The 26035-nt window shown below is 45.5% G+C and overlaps 1 protein-coding gene across 1 annotated transcript in view; it reads left to right on the top strand.

Annotated features, from left to right (window-relative positions):
- PDLIM1 (PDZ and LIM domain 1) overlaps window positions 1–26035 on the top strand; it is a 47853-nt gene that overhangs the window by 17165 nt on the left and 4653 nt on the right. Inside the window, exons 2-5 of the mRNA XM_058697286.1 lie at window positions 274–425; window positions 2020–2104; window positions 7081–7280; window positions 23766–23917. Of these exons, the coding sequence (XP_058553269.1) occupies window positions 274–425; window positions 2020–2104; window positions 7081–7280; window positions 23766–23917 (589 nt within the window). The remainder of the gene's footprint in view (window positions 1–273; window positions 426–2019; window positions 2105–7080; window positions 7281–23765; window positions 23918–26035) is intronic.

Raw genomic sequence — 26035 nt, 5'->3', positions numbered from 1 at the left:
AGCCTCAGTGTCCTGGTCTCTAAAATAGGGACTGACATTTGTCCTCTCTTAGAAGGTTGTCGTAAGGATCCAATGACACGGTATATTGAAAAGGACTCTCTGTAAAGCATGTGTATTGCATGGATATAAAGGATTATTATTATTTAAAGTTACGATTTCAGTCCTTTTCCCCTTTGAAGTGCTCTGATCAGTGAATACTTACACCAGTGGTCATTTACTCAATGGTTTCCTTGGAGACGAATAGGAACTAACCTGCTCTTCCCTTTTTTCCAGGTCACTCCCGGAAGCAAGGCTGCGATGGCTAACCTGTGCATCGGAGATGTAATCACAGCCATCGATGGGGAAAACACCAGCAGTCTGACACACTTGGAAGCTCAGAACAAAATCAAGGGCTGCGCAGACAACATGACTCTCACGGTCACCAGGTAAGGCGTGGAAATGCTCCTTTTTCGCCTGCAGGCTGCTCGTGGGAAGGTCCACCGCACCTGTCCCAGATCCCCTCCGGCCCAAGCTCTGTGCCCTGCGGCAGGCCAGCAGGTCTGTGGGATTGGGGTTTCCTCAGGTTTTTCTTTTTCCTCTCGCATTTCCCAGTGTTTCTTATAGTGTGGGCGTCTCTCTCCAGGAGCTCTGTGTTTTCACTTGCTCCAACACAACCAACCGAAACTTTGAGGAAGTCAAATCAGTAAAGCATTGTCAGCTATGACGAAATGAAAATTTCTTCTCAGAAACCATGGAGAATCTACTTAGGATGCTGCTTGCATCACACCATGTGAAGCCGGGGTACCACCCCTGGAGGTTACAGTGGCAGAGAAAGATACCAACACGTTAGACAAAGTGCCGCGTGTAAGCTTAAGTGCTACGAGAAAGGATAGTTGAATGTTCTCAATGGGTCTGGTCGCTGCTTGAGGAGAGCACTTGGGCTTGGGAGTGGTCACTGGGGTAGAATTCCCATTCTGTTTCTGATTAGTCTTGGGCGGGGGTGGGGGGGGTTCCTGCAAGGGCTGGATGTCAGGAGAGATTTGGTTTAATATTTGCTGGCTCCCTCTTTCCTGTTGGATCAAGTTCACATTCCTCATTCTGATCTTCTGCTTACCTGCTGTTTAATGCAATTAACCTTGGCTTCCACTGCTCTTCATCATGGGCCCTTTGCTCAGGTTCTTATCTGAAATAGGTTTATCGCTTTTTCTACCTTGTGCTGTAGGACTAGTGGGAGGACCAGGTGTAGGGCAGGAGGTCAGAATATTCCATATATGTTAGAGCCCTGCCCCTATAGGAGGCCCCCAACATGGGGCTTGAACTCAAGAACCTGAGATCGAGAGTCACCCCACACCACTTTTTCTATCCCCTCAAAAGCACGTTTGTCCCTCATTCTCCTCTCCATTTCTACCTCAGTCCAAATCCTTTCCAAGACATTCATTCATTTTTTTTTTATTCATCTACCAACAAATTCAACAGGTGTATCTTGTATCTGGCCCTGTGCTTGGCAGTCTAACAATACAGGATACGCATAAATGTTCTATTTCATTCTACACTAATGAAAGCTTAGACTAGACTGAGGTTTATGCTATGTGATAAGTACAAAGAAATCCTTTGCACACTCAAGAAGGGAAGCATCACTTTTATTTGGGCCAGCCAGCCTTCACACTTGGTGAGTCAGTTCCCCAGTCTGGCTCAAGAACACTGGGAGGGGTAAAGGAGAAGCTCTTTCTGTCCCGACAGAGGTAGGCCATGTGAGGCTGCTCGGGACTGTAGAGGAGGCTGGTGTGGCTGGGGGTCAGCGACACAGTGCAATGATAGAGGGTGAGGCTGGAAGAGGTCTGCGCCACATGGGAAGCCATCAGACGAGACGTCATCAGATGGGTGCTTTGGGAAGATCACACTCGTGGCAAACAGAGGGGAAGGTGAGTGGCAGGCAGAGTGTTCAGAGCGCAGAAGTCAGGCAGCAGTGGGCATTTTCCCGTCCTGTTTTTAGTATATGTGACTTAGCATGAATGAAACAACATTGTCAATGTGTTGCAGATCTGAACAAAAAATCTGGTCCCCCCTGGTGACAGAGGAAGGGAAACGTCATCCGTACAAGATGAATTTAGCCTCTGAACCCCAAGTAAGTACTTGTTCACTGTTGCCACTGCTCCTGTCTTGTCTTCCTTTGACACAACTGTTTGGCCTGCCCTGGGGGCCTGGGCCAAGGTCAGGAGAGCCCTCCACAGACAACCCTGGGACCTGGCTCTTGTTCACTTCTTCCCGTAAGGGAACGCGGGAGGAAAGAGCTGGAAAGCCCCAAGGCAGTGGCGCCAGGGCCAGGGCTGGACACAGAGTGTAGGAAGCGATACAGGAAGCGGGTGGAAGCTTTCCTGTGCAGAATAGGGTGGCAGGACTGCATGAAATAAAGGAGCTGGCTCAGCTCACTGCGGATTTCAGATACATGTGAATCATACCAGGCATGAAAATCAGTGTGGGTCCTGAGGCCTAGAACCTGGAGGGGAATCAGAATCATAACCCTGCCTCTCCTCCCCAGACCCCACTCTCTTGTTTCCATGAGCCTTGCAACGGAAATCTCCATTTTTGTTTCACTGAGACCCTAAAATCGCTAAAATAAAGTGCACTTCAGACTGAAACTGCTAGGCGGTCAGTGCACAATTTGTCAGCCGAATAGAATTTCCGAGGACGGTAAACTGTCTAAAGATCCCATATTTGTAAACAAATCGATTGTAAGTGATTTTCTTTCTTTCTTCCTTAATTGCATCTTCTAAATTATCTACAATGAATGGGATGGGTATTCTTTTGAAATAAGGGGAGGGGTACCTGGCTGGCTCAGTCGGTTAAGTGTCCAACTGTTGGTTTCGCTCCGGTCATGATCATGCAGCTTTGTGAGCTCAAGCCCCTCATCGGGCTCTGTACTCACAGCACAAAGCCTGCTTGGGATCCTCTCTCTCTACCTGTCCCCTACTGATGCTGTCTCTGTCTCTCTCAAAATAAATAACAAAACTTAAAAAAAAAAGTGGAAAAAACTTAAGAATGTTTAGAACATTTTTGTAAAATTTCTTGTGCCTGACCTACTTTTTACAAAGTGTGTATCTTGGATAAATTAATGAATTATTAATAACAAGTTAATAAATAGGGGCTCCCAGCTGAGTCAGTGGAACATGTGACTCCTGATCTCAGCGTTGTAAATTCAAGCCCCATGTTGGGTGTAGAGATTACTTGATTTAAAATCTTAAAAAATAAATAATAAGTAAATTGAGAATGGATTTTGAAAACTTCTCTTAGGCTGATGTGTGATTGTTATACATTTAACCCCAGCTGAAGATTTGAACTTTAATTTTTTTTCCTAAAAAAATTTGGGACACAACTTACTTTTTATGATGAATCAAGATACAATAAAAAGATAGCACATAACTAGATCTCCTTTATACATGACAGAAGCTTCTATGAAAATGAACTCACAAAGTATGTTGGTGTGAATAAATGGTTGTTTGTAAGTCATGTTTTCTCAAAGGTATCCATTAAAATTTCTGAAATGTAGGCATACAGCATTTTTTTCATTAATATAATAAAAATCATACTCAAGAAATCCTAAGAGTTACATCAAGGACAATTTTGAATCTGGCATTTCAGAACTGGCATGAACATGTTCAGCTCCTATAAGGAGAGCTCATAAAATGGCACTCAGTTGTAAACTAGCAGTTGTAAAAAAGTTAATTTTTTAAGTTTATTTATTTATTTTTAGCAATCTTTATACTCAACATGGGGTTCGAACTCATGACCCTGAGATCGAGAGTTGCATGTTCTTCCTACCGAGCCAGCCAGACTCCGCGTGCAAGCTAATTTTAAATGTGCCACTGTTAATTCCAATTTCCCAAGGCGTTCTTAGCCACTTCACTGAATTTACTATAAGTGTTAAGTTCTAATGTGCTAAGTTGTGACATATTTTATAATACGTAAGAAATGGTTTTGTTCTGATTTGGTCTACCTAAAATCTTACTTTTCACTTACATAAGGGAATACTTCCATTTCAGTTATACTTTTTATATCTTATGCTTGAATTTTCATCGTTAAGCCTATAGTCTGGTTCCTGTATTAGTATTTTGAAGGTAGTTCTCTTCTTCAAAAAAAAATTTAAAAAATTCTCTGATGCTTTAACACCTAACTTGAGTATATTTTTCTTTTGATTCAGTAATTCTTTGTTCCTATGAAAAACTTCCCACTCTCCTTTTCCCAAAACCTTTCACTTCCAGTCATTCTAAAATAAAAGAATGAGTAAGAACAGAGTTCATCTATAATTAAAAGATCTGTTAGTTCATGTAATGCCAGCCACCACCCCGGCTTATCTGAGGTCAGGGTAGTCACACACCTAGTTTATATTTCCTCATTATTCAGTTTCCTTGGAGACTGATAAATACAAAGCCCAAACAATTACATCATCCATTCCAGAGGCAGGCCCTGAATTAACCGCCTGACTTCTGGAAAGACCAGTATTCACATGGGGTTAGAGATACTCCTTTTAAGTACAAAACGGATGTATTCTCAGAAGATTCTCTATAAAGTGAAAAAGGAGAACGTCCAACCGGAATAATTTTCTATTGACTCTCCATTCTAATTGGAAATGTGTGTCTGGGGGAGGGAGAAGGGACCGGACACTGACTGAATGTCTGCTTTGTGGCAGTCACTGTCGTTGGTACACTGATAGGTCATACCAAGTGCTTGTGAGAGAAAGCTTTACTTACTTCCATGTAAAGATGAGAAATGGCCTCAGAGAGGTATAACTTGCCCAAAGCCAGAGAGGAAATAATGGGAAAAATGGAGCCAAAACAGAAAAATAGGAATCTTCCTTGGTGCTCAGCATCCTATGCTGCTCCTTGGAATTGCTGTGGAGACGGAGGTGACGACGGAACTGCGTCCCTGGCTGCAGCTGTGGGTCTGTCCTGCAGTGCTGTAGGGCAGCCACTGACGTGGGCCAAAGTCCCAGGCCACCAACCATCTGCAAGTCCCCTGCTGTTAACGACTATGTATTATTCCTCATGGTAGTTGTGCCATAAGATTTACTTAACCATGCTTTGATTACTGATTTAAAATCATTTTTTTTTTTTTTTGTTTATTTTGGGGGGAAGAGAGAGAGTGAAAATGAGTGGGGTAGGGGCGAGAGAGAGGGAAACAGGATCTGAAGCGGGCTCTGCACTGACAGCAGAGGGCCCAGTGCAGGGCTCTAACTCATGAGCTGTGACATTGTGACCTGAGCCAAAGTTGGCCTGAGCCACCCGGGTATCCCTGCTAAAGTCATTTTCTTAACTAGTTATACTTCCCCTTTTGTGAATGATCTGTGTGTACTTAGCTTTTGTCCAGTGTGGACAAAGTCCACTCAATGTAACTTATACATTAAAACCTCACTGGTTCTGACTTGTCGAAGAGAAGCCTATCTGAATAGTGAAAAATCTCAATCATAAAACTATTTTCTTTTATTTTTAATCAGTACCCAGTGAGGGGCGCCTAGGTGGTTCAGTCAGGTGAGAGTCTGACTTCAGCTCAGGCCGTGATCTCACAGTTTGTGAGTCTGAGCCCCGCATCAGCTGTCAGCACAGAGCCTGCTTCAGATCCTCTGTCCCCCTCTCTCTGCCCCTCCCCTGCTTGTGTGCACATGCTCAAGCTCTCTCTCTCTCAGTACACAGTGAATTAAATTGTTACTTTTCATTGTAATGTATTCTAAGAAAGCGTGAAAGACAACGTTTCAGTGAAAGAGAGATTAAGAAAAAAAAAAGGGGGGTGCCTGGGTGGCTCAGTCGGTTAAGCGGCCGACTTCGGCTCAGGTCATGATCTCACGGTCCGTGAGTTCAAGCCCCGTGTCGGGCTCTCTGCTGACAGCTGGGAGCCTGGAGCCTGCTTCGGATTCTGTGTGTCCCTCTCTCTCTGACCCTCCCCTGTTCATGCTCTGTCTCTCTCTGTCTCAAAAATAAATAAACATTTAAAAAAAAAAAAAAAAAAAAAAAAAAAGGAGCAACAGACAGAAGACTGGAAGGAAATCTTTTGGGATCAGTTCTTCTGGGCCTGAGTGTTAAGAAGGGGACCAGCGTTCAGGAAGGTTCTGTGTTGGGAAACACAGAAAATATGATGCATGTTGAGTTTAGTAGCTGCACAAAGTGTGTTATCGGGTGGGTCCAGGACATTCGTGCAGAAAGCACCTTCCTGATTGAGTTGTCAGAAAAATCCATGATTTTTAAAACCAGGAATGTTAGTTTAGAAAGTTTGGGGGGGGGGGAGGTTGTTTGCAAAGACGCAATGAGCTCTGGAGCTGTAGGAATTATCCTTGGCTCCTGGCAGTCCAGGGAAGGGGTGGAGGGCACTGTCTCAAATTACAGAAAGAGGGGGGCGATGAGCCCAGAGGAGATCAAAGTCCTCTCCGTCAGCTCCCCCCAGGCACCGCCCCTGTAACAGGTATCGCGTAGCCTTCCATCTGGGCAGCCTTGTCCTTCTAGAGAAACTGCAGATCCTGAACTCCCTTTACCCCTTCCTGCTGGAGCCCTGAACCACCTCTGCCTCCTCAGCAGCTGCTTTGCCCGGTGGCCCCGTGGGCTTCTTATCTTGCTTGTCTAATCCCCTCAGTTCTAGGAAGTTTGTCTCTACCTTTTATCATCTCCTGCTCTGCACTGACCCAGGCCCCAAGAGCCTGCCTGTTCTCCTCCTTGTACCGTAATCCCTTTGGAATGTACTCTGAAAGGGAGTTTCAGCCCAAGCTTGGATCATGACAGCCCAAGGCATCTAGAGGTGTTATGCCCAGGGGGTGCCTAGCAGCAGATTAGGCTTTGACTGGGCCTCCAGGGAGAACAAGGTGGAGCTGGCATGCGAAACCCACATGCCCAGCTGGAGATTCTCCCCCCCCCCCCCCCCCCCCCCCCCCCCCCGCCAGTCGGTTGGTCGGTTGGTGGGTCGTTGCCTGCATGTCTGGTGGGCACGTCAGAGCCCCTCAGTTGAAGTTTGGTGTTGAACCAGGGCTACCACAGCTCAACAGAACACCTTTCTTTCTGGCACTCAGCCTGCAGTGTCTCTCGGGGGTGTGCACTGATCTCCTCTGATCTCTGCCTACAGGAGGTCCCACACATAGGGAGTGCCCACAACCGGAGTGCCGTGCCCTTTACCGCCTCACCGGCCACCAGCTCTGCCCCCAGGGTCATCACAAACCAGTACAACAATCCAGCTGGCCTCTATTCCTCTGAAAACATCTCCAACTTCAACAACGCCTTGGAGTCCAAGACAGCAGCCAGCGGGCAAGAGACGAATGGCAGAGCGTAAGTAGGCCCTTGGATCCCCCCACAGGCCAGTCCTGGAAAAGGCTGCGCATGGCAGGACCAGGTTCATCCAGACGGGTGGGAAGAGGTCGAGCCACCAACCCAGAGAGAAAACCGTCTACTTTAGCACTGTTCTGCATTCATTTTCCATTATCTCTGAAAAAGGGGCAAATACCACCTGCCGTATGGGGTTGTTGTGAACATAAGAAGTAACATGTAAAGCGTCTGGTACCATATCTGGCACAAACTAATCAATTATTCACCAAGACTGACATTGTTATTTCCCTGATTTCTCTGGTCATCGTCATCTTCTCAGTGAGCATATTCCCTCTTTGACAGCCCTACTGATTCCTGAGATATTTTTGTTTTGAGAGAGAGAATGAATATCCCAAGTAGGCTCTGCACTGGCAGCACAGAGCCCGACACAGAGCTCGAACTCACGAACCATGAGATCATGACCTGAGCCGCAATCAAGAGTCAGACACTCCACTGAATGAGCCACCCAGGTGCCCCCTGAGATATTCTTTAGTATTTATAGTTTGGGGTTTCTGCTTGTGTTCACCATCTGATCTGAACAAAGGATGAGTACTTCATGATGAAATGTTTGGGAACCAGCGTCTGCTTTTTTCCCTACAGTGGCCCACTGGAAATAATAGAAGTTTGTGAGGATATAAATGTGTGTCTGTTGGAACCGGTTCTGATCTGGGGCAGACACAGGGGAGAGGAGGGCTGCAGGTGGACAGGGTAGAGAGTTCTAAGGAAACAGCTTTCTCAGGGCTGGGGAGGCCTGTCCCCTCCTGTCACCAATCTCAGTTTTTATCCAGAGTATCCTCTGTCTTCCCAGCATAGGAGGCCCAGTGTCCGCTCCATCCTGGACTCTTTGAAGATGAATCTGGAAACACTGGGGATACTGCAACCCACAGCAAAGGAACTGGGTTTGAGGATGGAGAATAGGAGGGGGGACCAGTTCTCTCTCTGTGGGTTAAAAGGGGACAGACTAGGTCCCAAGTTGCCACCTCCCATGCCCAAATGTGGCAGGGAAGATAAGGACCTGAGGGCAGAGCTCAGAGTGCAGACAAAGGGAGCAGAGTGGCCTGTAAGCAGCTGGATGTGCAGTAGCCCAGAGTGGTTCCAGCAGCTCTGCTCATTAATTAATTCCTGCTAATTAATTTCACTGAAACAGAAGCTCCCAGAAAGCCTCTTTTTATCTGAAACCCCCTGATTTAAAAAAAATTGTTTTTTATTAAAAACAAATTTTTTAATGTTTATTTCGTTTTGAGAGAGAGTGAAACACAGAGTGTGAGTGGGGGAGGGTCAGAGAAAGAGAGAGAGAGAGAGAGAGAGGGAGACACAGAATCTGAAGTGGGGTCCAGGCTGTGAGCTGTCAGCACAGAGCCTGACGCGGGGCTCGAACTCACAGACTGTGAGATTATGACCTGAGCCAAAGTCGGCCACTTCACCGACTGAGCCACCCATGTGCCCCCCCCCCAATTTTTTTTAATGTTTCTATTTTAGAGAGAGAGAGAGAGAGACAGAGTATGAGCAGGGGAGGGGCAGAGGGAGAGAGGGAGACATAGAATCTGAAGCAGGCTCCAAACTCTGAGCTGTCAGCACAGAGCCTGATGTGGGGCTTGAACTCACAGAGTTGTGAGATCATGACCCGAGCTGAAGTCAGACACTTAACCAACAGAGCCACCCAGGTGCCTCTGAAACCCCCTGATTTATAAATGTTGGTGACAGTCACATTTGTTGGAAAATACCATGTGGTCCAAACCTTGTCCAATCTCTAAGGATCTTTCCCACTTAGAATCCTCAGTTCTTACATTAGCCCTAAAGCCCATTTTGCTGTTCAGTTTCTTCCCAATTTACCTTTAACAAGAGTCTGCTCGGCTCTTAGAGTGAGTAAATTGTAGACCCGTTGCTTCAGAGGCAGGTTAGGTGAGAGTTAAGGCATGAGAGTTTCCAGACTACTTAACTGTTCAGAAAGGGCTGTCATGGGGATCCCTGTCAAGGGCTCCTTGGTCCTACCGTGCATATAGCACCCCCTCCCTGAAAAGGGAGATGGACATTACTGGGTAGCCACTGCATGCAGGTCCCTGTGCCCAGCGCCAAAAGGCTCTGCGATTTCCTTTTAAGTTTCTTAGTGTCTGGTAGGGGAGACTTTTTGCCAGATGCCTTTGGCTTTACAAGATGTTCAAGGTTATTGACGTTTATTGTAGTAACTGAGGCAAAGTGGCTACTGATGTCTTCTTCCCCCAAATTCTGACTCCTGCAGTGCCTCAAGCCAGTTGCTTGAGGTGATGATGTCCTTCAAAGTGACTACAGGGGAATTTGGGGGTATCTGAGAAAGAGCGCCGTGCCGGGACCCCCGAGCTTTCCACAGACACACCCTGAAGGGAACCTTGCTTTCATGCAGCTCCATTGGGAGCCGAGTGACAGGAACATCAAGGGCCATGATCCCTGTTCTTTGCTGCTTTGGTACTGGTGGAGGCTGAGAACGTGACCCTCTTTTACTGTCCTAGAGTGGAATGTTCTGCGATCTGGATTTAATAACCCAGGAAATGACACATCCTTAATTGAAAGAGCTGCTATGCATTGGGAGAAATATGTGCCTGGGAAGTATTTTTAGTATGGCCTTGGCGGTTATTCCTTCATTAATGTCTTCTTTCTCCTTTCATGCTCCTGCCAGCTCTCCGCCTCCAATCTGAAACAATTAAGTCTGAAACTGTCTGGACACTTGCAAGCCTTTCCTCCAGCCCCCGTGCCCTGGCTGCAGCAGGCTCTGAGTCTTGTACCAAGAATCTCCTTCGAGATTTTCTCCGCATAGGGGGCCGAGCTTCTGCCTCATCTCAAACTCTTTGAAGATGAATCCAGAAACAGTGGGAATACCAGCAGCCTGTGGCAAAGATAGTGACCGAAAGGGCCATGCTGTCCGTCGTGGGGCTCTGCTTACTAGCCTGCTTCTAGAGCAGCCACTTGTGCATTCTCAGAGAAGGATTGTCCTGCATACCCAGCAGCCGCGGGGTAACTTGCTTGCTCAGTCAGCAGAAGTCCCAGGCACTCACTCACCCCCACTGTTTAGTCTGTAAAATTCAGAGGCTCCACAATTGGCTCTCTTCATACTTTGTGTCTGAGGTCATCACTGATTCCCTGGGGCTCACTCTGAGTTTCTTTGTCCCATGCACTTCAAAGCAGCCTAGTGTGTGTGTGGCTCCGTGTCTCACAGGGCGTCCTAGGGGCCGCGTCCCCACGTGACGATACAGACCGCTTTGCTGCTTCCAAACTAAACTAGGATGGAGGGCGAGAGGGCACTATCCGCCGCCTGTGCTCCCAGCGCACACACAGCTGACTGGGAGAGCCTTTAGGTCAGTTCAGCCTAACACTCATTTATTGAGTGCCTTCTGTGTACCAGGTGGGTGGAGGAAATGTTGCTGTGTTCAAACGAAAGCTTTCACCTGCCTTCTGACCTCTTTCAACTGATTTTAGGGGCTGTAGCCATTTTCTGGTGATTCAGAGCCTGTATTTCCTTGTAGATGTGATGCTGCTTAATACTTTCCCAGAGGTACAGGCTTCGTAGATAGAGGGCCCTTGAATTCCAACTGGGCTTCTTAGGCAGACCATGTAACCTCTCTGAGACTCAGCCCCCCCCCCCATCTCTCAGGTGTGCTAATGCACCTAAATGACCTACCTCATCAGCAGGCTATTCAGAGAATGCGCTGAGGTGTGCAAATAGCACCCAGCACAGCACCTGGCCTCTGGCAGGTGCTCAGTGAATGCCAGTTATTCCTGATTTCACTGCCCATGAGGACTCCATACCCATCACTTCTGAGTACTGGGGCCTCCAGAAGAGCAGAAGCATGCAGATAAACATTATGGAGAAGATTTTGCTGTGACTTATGGTAGACTTCTTTCTTTCCAGCATTGTGGCTTCAGTCCTGCCAACCAGCACCATTCATCACCTTCCTGATGGAGTGGTGGCCTCTTCATGGAATGATTGGTTGGGCTCCCTTCACCAACACAGTAGTCCAAACATACTAACTCTTCCAACTTGTGTTCTCAGGAGATCTCCCCATATACTCACGAGGCCTGTATCTAAGCAGGTGCAGGGGGAATAAAGGGATGCATTGTTCTCTATTCAGATGATATCAGAGGGATGGTATTAATCCTGACGCGTTCACAGCTGGATGGGAAGAAAATCTCTATCATGAAGGTGGCTGTTTGCCACCTAGCTAAACTTGCCCTCGGCCCACAGAAAATTGGCTCGGGAGTCTGGAGTCCTCTCCTGGTGCCCATAATTACTCCTCTGGTTTCTTATTACAGGTCCAACATCCAGGCCTTTGAAGACTAAAACGTAGGGAGCATTCTGGTTAGGCTCCTTTTCCAAAAATGATTATGTAAGGCTTCTCAGTACTGCATTTTTTGGTGAACAGTGGGGTAACCAAGTTGAGGCATCTCAGACATGAAGAGTTTTTCTGAGTCAACCTGCATCCTTCACCCCCACTTGCATAAATAGCAAGCACTAAAAATCTATGTCTACATTATTTCCAATTAACGCTTAACTTCCATCATGTGGGGAAACATAATTAAACTGTTTATCTTAATTGTAGATTCACATGCAGTTATAGGAAATAATAGAGGTCCTCTATACCCTTTACCCCGTCCCCTTCAGTGGTACCACCTTGAAAACTATATAGTACAGTATCAAAACTGAAATGTTGGCATCGATACGGGCAAGAGAGAGGATTTCCATCACCACAGGGATCTCTCATGTCACCTCTTATGGCCACACACAACTCCTCCCACCCTCCTTAACCTCTGGTAACCCCCTAATCTGCTATCTGTTATCTATTATTTCAAGAACGTTATATTGATGGAATCCTATAAGATGTGACTTTTTGGAATTGGCTTTTGTTTTTTTTTTTAACTTAGCATCGTTCACTGGAGATTTATTTGATTTATTCAGGTTGTACCAATAGTAACTTTTTTTTTTCCTGTTCTAAGGATTTTTTTTTTCATTGTAGTAAAAATACTTAAAATATACCATCTTACGGGCACCTGGCTGGCTCAGTCTTGATCTCAGGGTTGTGAGTTCAAGCCCATGTTGGGTATAGAGATTACTTAAAAATAAATCTTAAAAAAAAAAAGAAATAAAATCTACCATCTTAACCATTTTTTAAGTGTACAGGACTGGTAACTATACGCACATCTTTGTGCAACAGATCTCTAGAACTTTTTCTTGCAAAACAAATTCTGTATCCATTGAACAACCCTGCTCTTCCCTTCCTGCGCTGTTTCTAAGAGTGAGTATTTTAGGTACCTCATATAAGTAGAAGTACGCAGCTATCTGTTGTATTGTGACTGGTTTGTGTCACTCAGCATAATGTCATCAAGATTCATCCATGTTGCAGCATGTGACAGTTGCTTTTTTTTTTTTTAAGGCTCAATAATCTTCCACCGTCTGTCTGTACCACACTTTGATTATCCACTCATCTGTCAATGGGCATTTACGTTGCTTCCACCCCTCAGCTATTGTGAATAATGTTGCAATGACCGTGAGTGTGCAAATATCGTTTTGAGATCCTGATTTTAATTCTTTTGGTTAGATACCCAAAAACAGGATTTCTGGGTCATATGGTAATTTTCTTTTTTCTTTTTTGAGGAACCTCCATAGTGTTTTCCATAGCACTGTGCTATTTTGCATTCTCACCAACAGTGCACAGGGTTCCAGTTTCTCCATCCTTACCAACATTTGTGGTTCATTTGGGTCTTGGTTTTTGGTTTCGTTTTGGATGGTTGTTTTTTTGTTTTTGTGTGTGTGTGTTGTTTTTTGGTAGCAGCTATTCTATAACTTTTCGTATTGTTGCTGGCCAGTATGTATCTTCTTGGAGAAATGTGTATTCACACCCTTTGCTCATTTTAAAAATCAGGTTATTTGGGTTTTTTGTCATGGAGTTGTAGGAGTCCTTTACATACTCTGGATATTAACTCCTTATCAAATATATGGTTTGCAAATATTTTTCCCATTCCACAGATTGCCTCTTCACTCTGTTAATTGCTTCTTTTGGTGTTTAGAAGTTTGTTCTTAAAAAGTTTAAATACTCCCACTTGTCTAATTTTGATTTTGTTGCCCGTGCCTTTGGTGTTAATTCAAGAAATCATTTCCAAGACTAATGTCAGAAAGCTTTACCTCTATGTATTCTTCTAGGATTTTTATGATTTTAAGTCTTTCATGAAGTCTTTAGTCAATTTTTTAGCGGATTTATTTATGGTGAGATAAAGGTCCATTTTCATTCTTTTATATACAGATACCCAGTTTTCTCAAACCATTTATTGAAGAGACAGTCCTTTCTGCATTGTGTATTCTTGGCATCCTTATCAAAGATCATTTTTACCCTATTTGCCAGGGTTTTTTTCTGGGTTCTGTATTTTCTTCCATTGATCTTTATGTCTGTCTTTATGCAAGTACCACACTGTTTTGGTTGCTGTAGCTTTTATATTATGTTTTGACATCAGGAAATGTGATACCTCTGGTTTTGCTTTACTTTCTCAAGATTGTGTTGGCTGTTTGGGGTCCCGTTAAGATTTTATATGAATTTTAGGATGCTTTTTTCTATTTCCACAAAAAAAAACAAAAAAAACCGTCGAATTTTTGATAGGGCTCGCACTGAATCTGTAGATTGCTTTCAGTAACGTGGACATTTAAAAATTTTTAAAAGTAATCTCTACACCCAATGTGGGGCTCAAATTTACAACCCCAAGATTAAGAGTCACATGCTCTACTGACTAAGCCAGCTGGGTGCCCCTGGACGTTTTAACATTATTAGTCCTTCCAGTCCATAAACATGGATATCTTTCCATTTATTTGTGTCCTCTTTGATTTTTTTCATCAGTGTTTTATAGTTTTCAGTGTACAAGTCTTCATCTCTTTGGTTAAGTTTATTCTCAAAGATTTTATTCTTTTGATGCTATTGTAAATGGGATTGTTTTTTAATTTTCTTTGTGGATTGTTCATTGTCAGTGTATAGAAACACAGTTGATTTTTGTGTGTTGATTTTATGTCCTGCAGCTTTGCTGAATTCCTTCATTCTAATAATGTTTCAATGTTTTTATTTGTGGAAATAAAAATTTTTTTATTGTGGAAAATCTTTAAGATTTTCTACATATAAGATCATTTATAAACAGGTAAGTTTACTCTTCCTTTCCAATTTGAATAATTTTTATTCCTTTTCTTGCCTAATTGCTTAGGCTAAGACTTCTAGTACTATGTTGAATAGAAGTGGTAAGAGTAGATATTGGGGCGTCTTGGGTGCCTCAGTTTGTTGAGCAACCAACCAGCTCAGGTCATGATCTCACAGTTCATGGGTTCAAGGCCCATGTCGGTCTCTGTGCTGACAGCTCAGAGCTTAGTGCCTGCTTTGGATTCTGTGTCTCCCTCTCTCTCTGTTCCTCCCCTATTTGTGCTCTCTCTTTTTCTCTCAAAAATAAATAAACATTTTAAAAAATTTAAAAAGAAGAGTAGATATCCTTGTCTTATTCCTGATCTTAGAGGAAAAACTTTCAATTTTTTACCAGTTAAGTATGATGTTAGGTGTGGTCTTGGCATACATGGCTTTTATTATGTTGAAGTAATTTCTTTCTATTTCTGATTTGCTTAGTGTTTTTATCATGAAAATATGTTGAGTTTTATCAATTTTTTTTTTTTAACTATTGAGATGCTCTTGTGGTTTCTGTCTTCTGTTCCATTAATGAAGTGTATTAGATTGATTTTTTTTTAACAAGACTTTTTTTTCTTTTAAGTTTATTTACTTATTTTGAGAGAGAGAGAGAGAGTGCAAGAGGGTTCGGGGCACAGAGAGAGAATCCCAAGCAGGCTCCGCACTGTCAGCGCAGAGCCCAAACTCACAAATCGGGAGATCATGACCTGAGCCGAAACCAAGAGTCAGACGCTTAATCAACTGAGCCATCTAGGTGTCCCTACATTGATTGATTTTTGTATGTTGAGTCATCTTTGCATTCTAGAAATAAATCCAACTTAGTCATGGCGTATAGTCATTTTAATGTGCTGTTGAATTCCATTTACTGAGGATTTTGCATCAATGCTCATTGAGAATAATGGTCTGTAGTTTTATTTTTCTGTGGTACCTTTGTCTGGTTTTGGTTTCAGGGTAATGCTGGCCTCATAGAATGAGTTTGGAAGTGTTCCCTCCTCTTGAGTTATTTGGAATTGGTGTCAATTCTTCTTTAACTGTTTGGTAGATTTCTCCAATGAAGCCATCTAGTCCTGAGTTTTTTGTTGTTGAGAGATTTTTGATTACTGAGTCAACCTTGTTATTTTATTATAGGTCTGTCCAGGTTTTTTCCTTTCATGACTCCATCTTGTTAGGTTGTATGTTTCTAGGAGTTATCTGTTTCTTCTAGCTTATCCAGTTTGTGCATATTGTTCATAAAGATCTCTTAAGATCCTTTTTATTTCTGTCATATTCATTGTAATGCCTCTTCTTTCATTTCTGATTTTTTTGTTATTTTGGTCTTCCCTCTTTTTCTTAGTCTAGCTAAGAGTTTGTCAGTTTTGTTGATGTTTATTTTTTTTTAATTTATTTTTTAATGTTTATTTTTGAGAGACAGAGTGTGAGCGGGAGAGGGGCAAAGAGAGACAGACAGAATCTGAAGCAGGCTCCAGGCTCTAAGCTGTCAGCACAGAGCCCAATGCTGGGCTCAAACCCACAAACCATGACATTATGACATGAGCTGAAGTTGGACACTCAGCCTACTGAGCCACCAAGGCACCCCTAATTTTTTTTTTTTTTTAAGTTTATTTTTGAAAGAGACAGAGTGCAAGTGGGGGAGGGGCAGAGGGAGAAGGAGACAGAATCTGAAGCAGGCTCCAGGCTCTGAGCTGTCAGCACTCACAAACTGTGAGATTGTGACCTGAGCCGAAGTTGGATGCTTAACTGACTGAGCCACCCAGGTGCCCCAATTTTGTTGATCTTAAAACAAAACAAAACAAAAAAACACAAACTCTTAGTTTTGTTGATGGTTTTCCATTGTTTTTCTCTCCACTATTTTGTTTATTTGTGCTCTGCTCTTTATTATTTCCTTCCTTCTGCTAACTTTGGCTTTAGTTCTTTTCTTCTCCCTTGAGATATAAAGTTTGCTTACTTGAGATCTCTCTTCTTTTTTTAATTAGGTATTTATAGCTATAAAGTCCCTTCTCAGCTTGCCACATCCCATAAGTTTTGGTATGTTATTTTTTCATTTTCTTTTTTTAAGATGTACTTTTATTATTTATTTATTTATATTTTTTGCTGATTTTTAAAAAAGTTTATCCATTTTGAAAGAGAGTAAGCGGATTGGGGCAGAAAGAAAGGGGGACAGAGGATCCAAAGCAGGCTCTGTGCTGACAGCAGAGAGCATGATGCAGGCTCGAACTCACAAATTTGTGAGATTATGACCTGAGCTGAAGTCTGACTCTTAACCGACTGAACCACCCAAGCGCCCCATGTTTTTCATTTTCATTTGTCTCAATATTTTCTAATTTCCCTTGTGATTTCTTCTTTGTCCCATTGGTTATTCAGGAGTGTATTGTTTAATTTCCACATATTCGTAAATTTTCCGGTTTTCCTTCTGCTCTTGATTTCTTGTTTCATTCCATCATGGTCAGAAAAGATACTTGATGATTTCAGTCTTCCTAAATTTAAGACTTTAAATTTTTTCTCATGCTTTGTGGCCTAACACAAGTTCTGTCTTGGAGAATATTCCACGTGCACTTGAGCAGAATGAGTATTCTGCTGTTGTTGGATGGAGTGTTTTATAGTCCGTCACAGTCCAGTCTGCAGTGTGATTCAAAACCTGTGTCTCCTTATTGATCTTCTGTCTGATCGCTGTATCCTAATTTATCTTTATTCCGTGGTACAGATGGACCACAGTTTAACCATTCACCCAGTGAAGAACATCTGGGTTGTGTCTGTTTTTCTGCTGTTATAAATAAAGCTGCTATAAATATTTTTTTATGTTTTTATTTATTTTTGAGAGAGAGAGAGAGAGACAGAGTGTGAGCAGGGGAGGGGCAGAGAGAGAGGGACACCTAGAATCTGAAGCAGGGCCTAGGTCCTGAGCTGTCAGTACAGATCCCAGCGTGGGGCTCAAACTCACAAACGGCGAGATCATGACCTGAGCCAAAGTCAGACGTTCAACTGACTAAGCTACCCAGGCACCCCCAAAGCTACTATAAACATTTGTGAACAGGTTTTTGGGCAACCATAAATTTTTAGCTCTTTGGGAGAAATGCCCAGGAGTGCAGTTGCTGGATCATAAGGTAATTAGTTACATGTTTAATTTTATAGAAACTGCTAAACTGTTTTTTGTACAGTGTACCATTTTACATTCCTACTCACGATGTCTGAATAATCAAGTTTCTCCATATCCTCTCTAACTTTAGGTATTGTCACTATTTTTTATTTTAGCCATTCTCATAGGTGTGTAGTAATATCTCATTTTGCTTTTAATTTGTACTTTCCTCATGGGTAAAGATGTCAGACATCTTTTCATGGGCTTATTTGCCATCAGTATACTCTCCAGTCCTTTTTTCAATATCCAGTTTCAGATCCCATCCTATTTCTCAGGCTCAGTTGCTTTTCCAGAAGCTGCCATCCTCTAGGGAAGAGGGACAGTGCGCCCAACGGGGCCAAAGAGCAAACATCAGAAGGACGGACAGTTTACCGATGCAGATGGATAGGTCTATGGGTCTGTGCGCAAGCAGGTTGTAACCTGTGGGTGACAGAGCTCTGTGCTACCCAGCCCGCCAGGCCACCTCCCAGCAGCGGCTCTCAGCAGTCTTTCTCAGCAAATCTAACCACTTTGTCTTTAGGGCTGAAGCCACTCCTCTAAGTGCAAGTGAGTTGTGCCAATGACATTTACTCCCTCATTGCCCGCCCACCCTCCCACCCACTGTGTAATTCGTTCACGTTCCCTCTTAAAAAGAAAACAGGCATCTGGGTAATTATAGGGGTAATCCTCCCCAGGTTACCTCTCCCTCTCCTCTTTCTCTCCCTTTCCCAGTCAGCCTCCCGGTGGGGGGCAGGGGGCACTCGGGGTGCTCAGGTCCCCAGCTGGAAGCAGAGTCAGTCACATCAGTGAAGCTCAAAGATTGAGGGGAGGTCAAAACGGAAGTAGAAAGACGCATCAGCTGGTCACCTGCACTGGCTGCCGTGCAGGGAAGGGAAGCCAGCCACCGGCCCTGTCCACTGCTGCCGGTCCCTGCCTTTGTCTCTCTCCCTCCCGCCCACTGGGGACTGTGGGAGCCCCCCATCCCCCAGGCAGGTGATGGGCCACCTTGAGGAGTGGTCTTGACCAAGGTAGGGGTAGAAGTCCAGTTTCCCCACTTTGCCTGTCTTGACACTGAGGTTACTCAGGCCTATTCCTTACTGCTGGACAGGAGTGAGACGTCTGGCTACCCACGTGCCCTCTGCTGTGACCACTGGAGTAAGTGGTGGCCTTGTTACTACTGGTTGGTTCTCAGAGTCCTCACTTTCTCCTAGGCTTTTCTCATTCTAGATGCATAGGATGAAAAAAGGCTCCCTACTGGCCCTTCTTTGATACCACCCAGTGGATACTTGGGGCGCCTCATTACAGCCTGGCAAGTGTGTAAATCTAGACCTCCCACTGGCCTGGGGGGCACCTGGCCAGCTCAGTCCATAGAGCTTGTGACTCTTTATCTCAGGGTTATGAGTTCAAGTCCCACGTTGAGCATAGAGTTTACTTAAGAGAGATGGGGGTGCCTGGGTGGCTCAGTCGATTAAGCGTCTGACTTCAGCTCAGGTCATGATCTCACGGTCCGTGAGTTCGAGCCCTGTGTCAGGCTCTGTGCTAACAGCTCAGGGCCTGGAGCCTGCTTTGGATTCTGTGTCTCCCTCTCTCTCCGACCCTCCCCTGTTCATGCACTGTCTCTCTCTGTCTCAAAAAATAAATAAACATTTAAAAAAATTAAAAAAAAAAAAAGAGAAAGATGATGGAGCAGCTAAAGATTTCGATGTGATCTCAGTGGCCTTTGAAGGCCACTCAGGCCACCCTTTGGAGATGGACCATTAGAAATGAATGGGACACTTGGGTGGCTCAGTCGGTTAAGCATCTGACTTCGGCTCAGGTCATGATCTCCCGTTTCTTGGGTTTGAGCCCTGCACTGGGTGCTGACAGCTCAGAGCCTAGAGCCTGCTTGGGATTCTGTGTCTCCCTCTCTCCCTGCCCCTCCCCCGCTCACACCCTGTCTCTCTCAAAAATAAACAAACATTAAAAAAATCTAAGAAATGACTAATATAGGGGCACCTGGGTGGTTCAGTCGGTTGAGCATCCAGTTTCACCTCAAGTCACGATCTCACAGTTTGTGGGTTTGAGCCCCACATTGACTCTCTGCTGGATGCTTCTTATAATTCAAGTAATCCCCCTTTTTGTCCCAAACTTTGTCTCACACACAGGCAGTTTTAGGGAGGAACCAAAGTTGACTTACTATGTGAGAAACTGGGCCATTAAGGTTTTATCAGCGTGGGAACTTTCTTCTTGTGGCCTCCTTACTTTAGTTGGGATTTATATACAGATTATCAACTTGCTGCACCGGGGCTGGTTCAAGTTCTAAAAAGATTAAAGAGCCCCTTATGTCCCCACTCTGGTCACCTCATTATTTCCGTCGAACGGACTTTCATCCCGCGGCCGCTGTGCTGATCCCTTCCCCAGAGACAGGGATCTGCTGTTCTCTGTCCTCCTTGACCTTCTGACCTTCACCCCCACTACTCTTGACTGGAGCAGGCCTAGTGGGTCACACAGGGGTAGCAGGCTTGGCCTCCAGAATCTTCCTCTGCTAGACAAACTTATAGGGAGTTTCTTCTCGTCCCAAGGACCACTGGCATCCTTGAACACCTGGCTATCACAGGGAGAGGGGTCCCGGGGTTGGGATCTGAAAGAGTGAGAAAAACTATGAAACGTTTAGATAACATGATAACAAAACGTCAAACATTTGATAGCAAGAGTAACTACTGTGACTAGGGGAGAAACCAGGACTAGGAAACCAAGTGTGTAACATAGGGTTAGTGCAACAGCGTTGAGTTTGTTTTTTAAAGGAGTAGAGTTTGATTAAAAGCTTGTATTTTGTTATTAAAATGGGAAAACTGGGCTCAGAAGAACGTGGTTAATTTTCAATGTCCCCCCCCCCCCCCCAGCCGACCCCACAACTACTTGTTCCCTGGTGACTCAGTCTCGTCTGTTACCTTTTTGTAACTGATTGCTGTAGAATTCGTCCTTCCATTTGTTACTACATACGAAAAATGAGAATATGCTTTTTTGGGCTCCATTTCTTATGTATGTTTTTGTCCTAGAATCAATTTTTTTTTTAACTGAGGATATTTGTTTTGTTTTTTTAAAGAAGATACTGATTTTTTTTAAATTCCTGTGTAGTTAAATATGGTGTTATATTAATTTCAGGTATACAATATAGTGATTCAACAAATCTGTACATGACTTAGTGATCATGATAAGTGTCCTTTTAATCCCCTTCACCTGTTTCACCCAATGCCCACCCCCCCCTACCCCCCACCCCACCCCCCACCAGGAACCATTAGTTTTTTCTCTGTAGTTAAGAGGTTTTGGTTTGTCTCTTTTCTTCTTTGTTCGTTTGTTTTGTGGATATTATTTTTTACTTATATGTCTCAGTGCTTGAAATGAGGTAATGGATCGTGTTTTATAAATTGCCAAGTGGTAGAACAATCTAATCATTGCTTGAGAATAAACAGTAAATTGTTTTCCTTTTTTTTTAATCACGGAAATAGTTTACAAGACTGTTTCTTGGAAGAGTAAGTGATGACCTTGTGGTTTGAGCTTTGTCATTTTTAACGTTCCCTTGGTGGCTTCCAGACATAACGACATACCCCAAAGAAGGGGAAGAATTCTCCCAAGAACATTCCATGGTCTGATCTCGATTTTAAAATAGTTCTAAGTGTAATAGGAAAAAACATTAAACATTCATCAAAAATAATGTAATATATTTATACAGGGCAAGCTCAGAACTCAAGACTCACAGAGAATCAGGCATACAACTCAGAGGTGGCCAGAGGAAGACAATGGCCCTTGGTTAAGACCACTTCTCACCATAAGTTAACTAAGTTGGGTTTAAATTTAAAAACAAAAAACAAAAAAACCCCCAACTTCATGAAACTATTTAAAAAAAAAAGACCACTCCTCAAGGTGGCCCATCACCTGCCTGGGGGATGGGGGGCTCCCACAGTCCCCAGTGGGCGGGAGGGAGAGAGACAAAGGCAGGGACCGGCAGCAGTGGACAGGGCCGGTGGCTGGCTTCCCTTCCCTGCACGGCAGCCAGTGCAGGTGACCAGCTGATGCGTCTTTCTACTTCCGTTTTGACCTCCCCTCAATCTTTGAGCTTCACTGATGTGACTGACTCTGCTTCCAGCTGGGGACCTGAGCACCCCGAGTGCCCCCTGCCCCCCACCGGGAGGCTGACTGGGAAAGGGAGAGAAAGAGGAGAGGGAGAGGTAACCTGGGGAGGATTACCCCTATAATTACCCAGATGCCTGTTTTCTTTTTAAGAGGGAACGTGAACGAATTACACAGTGGGTGGGAGGGTGGGCGGGCAATGAGGGAGTAAATGTCATTGGCACAACTCACTTGCACTTAGAGGAGTGGCTTCAGCCCTAAAGACAAAGTGGTTAGATTTGCTGAGAAAGACTGCTGAGAGCCGCTGCTGGGAGGTGGCCTGGCGGGCTGGGTAGCACAGAGCTCTGTCACCCACAGGTTACAACCTGCTTGCGCACAGACCCATAGACCTATCCATCTGCATCGGTAAACTGTCCGTCCTTCTGATGTTTGCTCTTTGGCCCCGTTGGGCGCACTGTCCCTCTTCCCTAGAGGATGGCAGCTTCTGGAAAAGCAACTGAGCCTGAGAAACAAGGTTGATCTGGGCCCAGGAGGCTGGGCTGCCATTTCCCTGGCACACCCCTGGGAGGTCCTGCCACCCTGTAGGGTACCCTGTGACCCCGTAGGAGCAGAGAGGGTGCAGCAAATCGATCACTTTGGCAATTGCCCTTCACTTCCCTCACACCGGCTGAGCCCTGGCCCTGTGCCATGCACTGATCAGGGTCAAGAACGTACTGGTGAACAAGACCGACCAAGGCCCTGTCCTCATGGGGCTCACTGTCTAGGGGGAGAGGGACAATAAGGAAACAGATGCATGTAGGATTCATAGGACGAGGGTGAGAAATAAAGTGGGGTAAGATGCCGTAGAGTGAAGAGGGTGACCGCGGGGGTGGGCGGGTTGTTTTCAGTTGGGGACCGGGAGCCCTCTCTGAGGAGGGACATCTGAGCAGAGACAGGAGGGAAACATAGCAGCCATGTGGCGATCTGGAGGGAGAGCACTCCAGGCACCGGGAGCAGTAAGTGCAGAGGGTCTAAGGCTGCCGTGTCCTGGAAACAGCGTGGAGGCTGGTGTGACTAGAGCCGAGCGAGCAAGGGGTGGCAGGCCGTGTGCTTGCAGAGGGGAGCAGATCACATCCTCCAGGGCCTTTCAACTTTACGTAATGAATGTCTATGCCAAAGAAGATGAATTTGATTAAACTTGTATTTTGTTATTAGAACTGTAAATATTTGGTTCTAAGTCAGATGAGACCCTTGGAGCCACATCACAACACCGTGCAGTTCTTGTGTTTAATACATCACGTGGCCTCTGTTTGGAAATAAGACTGTCCCGGGCAGAGGATGGCAGTGCAGGGGCCAGTGATGAGGGTGGTCCGTGGTGCCGGTCGGTGGCGGTGGCTTGGACACGCGGCGGAGGTGGGGGTTGCTGAGGAGGGGGGTCGGGACAGACTTTGCAGGTAGAGCTGACTAGGGTCTCCCTCCCTGTTACCCCTTCTGACACCAGGCAGCAGAGACTTCTCACTGGACAGGCCTTGGGGGGAGGCAGCCCCAGCTCGACCTGTCCTGTCCCGGGGAGCCGTCCTGTCCCGGGGAGCCGTCCTTTCCTGCCCTGGGGAACCGAGCTCAGGCCTCAGCCCCTCCCTCACATTGGAACAGCACTTTATTGAGAAGAATTTATGAGGCCTGTACTGAGGGGACCCGGCTGAGCTTTCAATGGTCAGGTTGTGGTTGACATTTTTTCTCCTCTAAATTTTCTTTAGACATAATGTTGTTTATGTAATTAAGAAAGAAGCAGAGCTTTCCCATTCCATGGGATTAGGCCAAATAGTAATTGAATTACTGAAACTCTTTGAGAAGATAGCCTCTTACTGCCTTGAAGCAGTACCAGCTCTGAATATACACACCTCATACTACCGGTGGGAAGTCTGCGGCTGAGTTAAGAGAGGGCTTTGTCCAATGGGATCCTTTCTGTCTACTCTTTGATTCAGGGGTGTCTTCACTTGGAAAGGGGTGCCTCGTGATTTTTTTCTAACTTCTGACATGTCCTAATGAATTTCCAAACATTCTTTACAGCTTAGACCATTCTCAGCCTCCAAGCGGACTCGTCATCGACAAAGAATCTGAAGTTTACAAGATGCTCCAAGAGAAACAGGAGTTAAATGAGCCCCCCAAGCAGTCCACCTCATTCCTGGTTTTGCAGGAAATCCTGGAGTCTGAGGAGAAAGGTAATCAACCCTGAGTGCATGCGTGTGGTCAGAGGCTCTTGGGCAAGGCCTGGGTGAGGGTCCATTGTGGCCGAAACAAAGGGACTACAGTCTTGAGTTGGTGAAAGGGGCACGGTGTGCTTTGGAAAGCATGGCTTTTAAAATGCCGAGGGGCTCCTGGGTGGCTCATTCGGTTGAGCGTCCAACTCTTGGTTCCAGCTCAGGTCATGATCTCACAGTTCATTGGTTCGAGCCCCACCTTGGGCTCTGTGCTGACAGTGCAGAGCCTGCTTGGGATTTCTCTTTCCCCCCACCCTGCCCCTCCCCACCTTGCTCTCGCTCTCTCAAAAAATAAATAAACATTAAAAAATTAATTTAAAAAATGCTAAAAGCTCTGAGAGAGGGGTCCCTGGGTGGCTTAGTCAGTTGAGTGTCCGACTTCGTCTTGGGTCATATCTCGCGGTTCGCGAGTTCAAGCCCCGTGTCAGGCTCTGTGCTGACAGCTCGGAGCCTGGAGCCTGCTTCCGATTCTGTGTCTCCCTCTCTCTCTGCCCCTCCCCCACTCGCAGTCTGTCTCTCTGTCTCTCAAAAATAAATAAACGTTAATAAATAAATAGATAAATAGATAAATAAAAGCTCTGAGAGAGAGCGAGAGAGAGAGAATGCATGAGCTCCCAAGCACACCTGGCCAGGTGTTCTCTGTCACATGAGCTTTAGGAGGCTGACGTCAGGGTGAGCTTGACTGTTGTGGGAACCTGTTCTTCTTTCCCTTGGCCATTTGTTGGGCTTGAGCCCATGCTGCTGCGGTGGCTGACACATGTGACTGGGTGAAGGCCGCGAGCGGTGACAAGCAGAATGAAAAGGAAGCAGCAACACGGAGCTGGGTGCTGGGCTTTTACTCTGGGGCAGTGCATTTGTTCTTGCTTTAGGGTAGGTGGCCTCCCGAGAGCCAGAGAGCCCCGGTTTGGCCCCATCCTCCCCAAGTGACCTTAGACAAGTCTCCGAACCTTTCCAGGCCTGTTTTCTCATCTGTCAGTCGGGGACAGAAGCCCTCTCGTCTAAGGCCGGTGTGAGGATCCAATGTCATAAACCGCACAGACACCTGCTACATGACCGGCATGCAGTGGGTGCTTCATGCCCATGATTCTGTTTGCAAACCTCATCAGCAGGTGCCAGGCCAGCCTTAGCTTGTCCAGGGAGCGAGCTCAAATGCCATCTTTTATCTGAGATGAAATGGTCAGAGCTCAGGGAAGTGAGGGCTCCTCTCATTCGAGAAGGCTTGGGGTTCAGAAAGCAGTGCCGCCCTACCAGCACTGGCGTCCAGGCCCTGCCTGTGACCCGCCTTGAGACCACAGGCAGGTTGTCCATCTCTCCAAGCCCTGGTTTCTGCACATGTCCAGGGAGGCTGATAATGGCTACTTCACAGATGGTCTAAAGCGTTAAGGGAAATGGTGCATGTCAGGTGCCAGGCCCTCCATCGGTGAGGCCCTCGTGGGAGGCTTGGCTGCGGTAGGGTTTGGTGATAAGCCTCCAAAAGATTCGCTGTGGGTCTTCTCATTTTGGGTGAAATTCAGCCTCTGAAGTACGAGAAAGGGTCCTGGGTTTCTCAGACTTCATCTTGCCCTGGATCAGATTCCAAATTTGCAGGGAGAAGGAGGATTTCCTTTTTTTTTTTTTTTTTTTAAACTGTGAACTGCAGCTGACACAAGATGTACTGTCTGAACCATATTTAAGTGTACACAGTGCGATTAGCTGCATCCATCCTGTTGGGTTGCCACCAGCACCACCCATCCACAGAAGCCCCTCTTGTAAAACTGAAGCTTGGAACCCGTTCCGCGCTGCCTCCTCATGGCGCCCTCCCCCAGCCTTTGGACACCACCGTTGTACCTTCTGTTTGCATGAATCTGACTACTTCAGGCACTTCCTATGAGTGGAATCCTACAGTATTTGTCTTTTGTGACTGGCTTCTCTCACTTAGCGTAATGTCCTCAGGGTTCACGTGTGTTGCAGCGGGTGTCAGCATTTCCTTCCTTTTTAAGGCTGAGCTTTCTACGATATGTATGCAGCGAATCTTGTTTATCATCCATCTGTCTTAAGAGGACTTGAAATGAGAGGAGACTTGGAAGGAGGCATCAAGGA

This window comes from Neofelis nebulosa, chromosome 13, assembly GCF_028018385.1.
Source record: "Neofelis nebulosa isolate mNeoNeb1 chromosome 13, mNeoNeb1.pri, whole genome shotgun sequence".
Taxonomy (NCBI): domain Eukaryota; kingdom Metazoa; phylum Chordata; class Mammalia; order Carnivora; family Felidae; genus Neofelis; species Neofelis nebulosa.
Note: the sequence above shows the minus strand (reverse complement) of the source record. Positions and strands in the feature narration are given on the sequence as shown.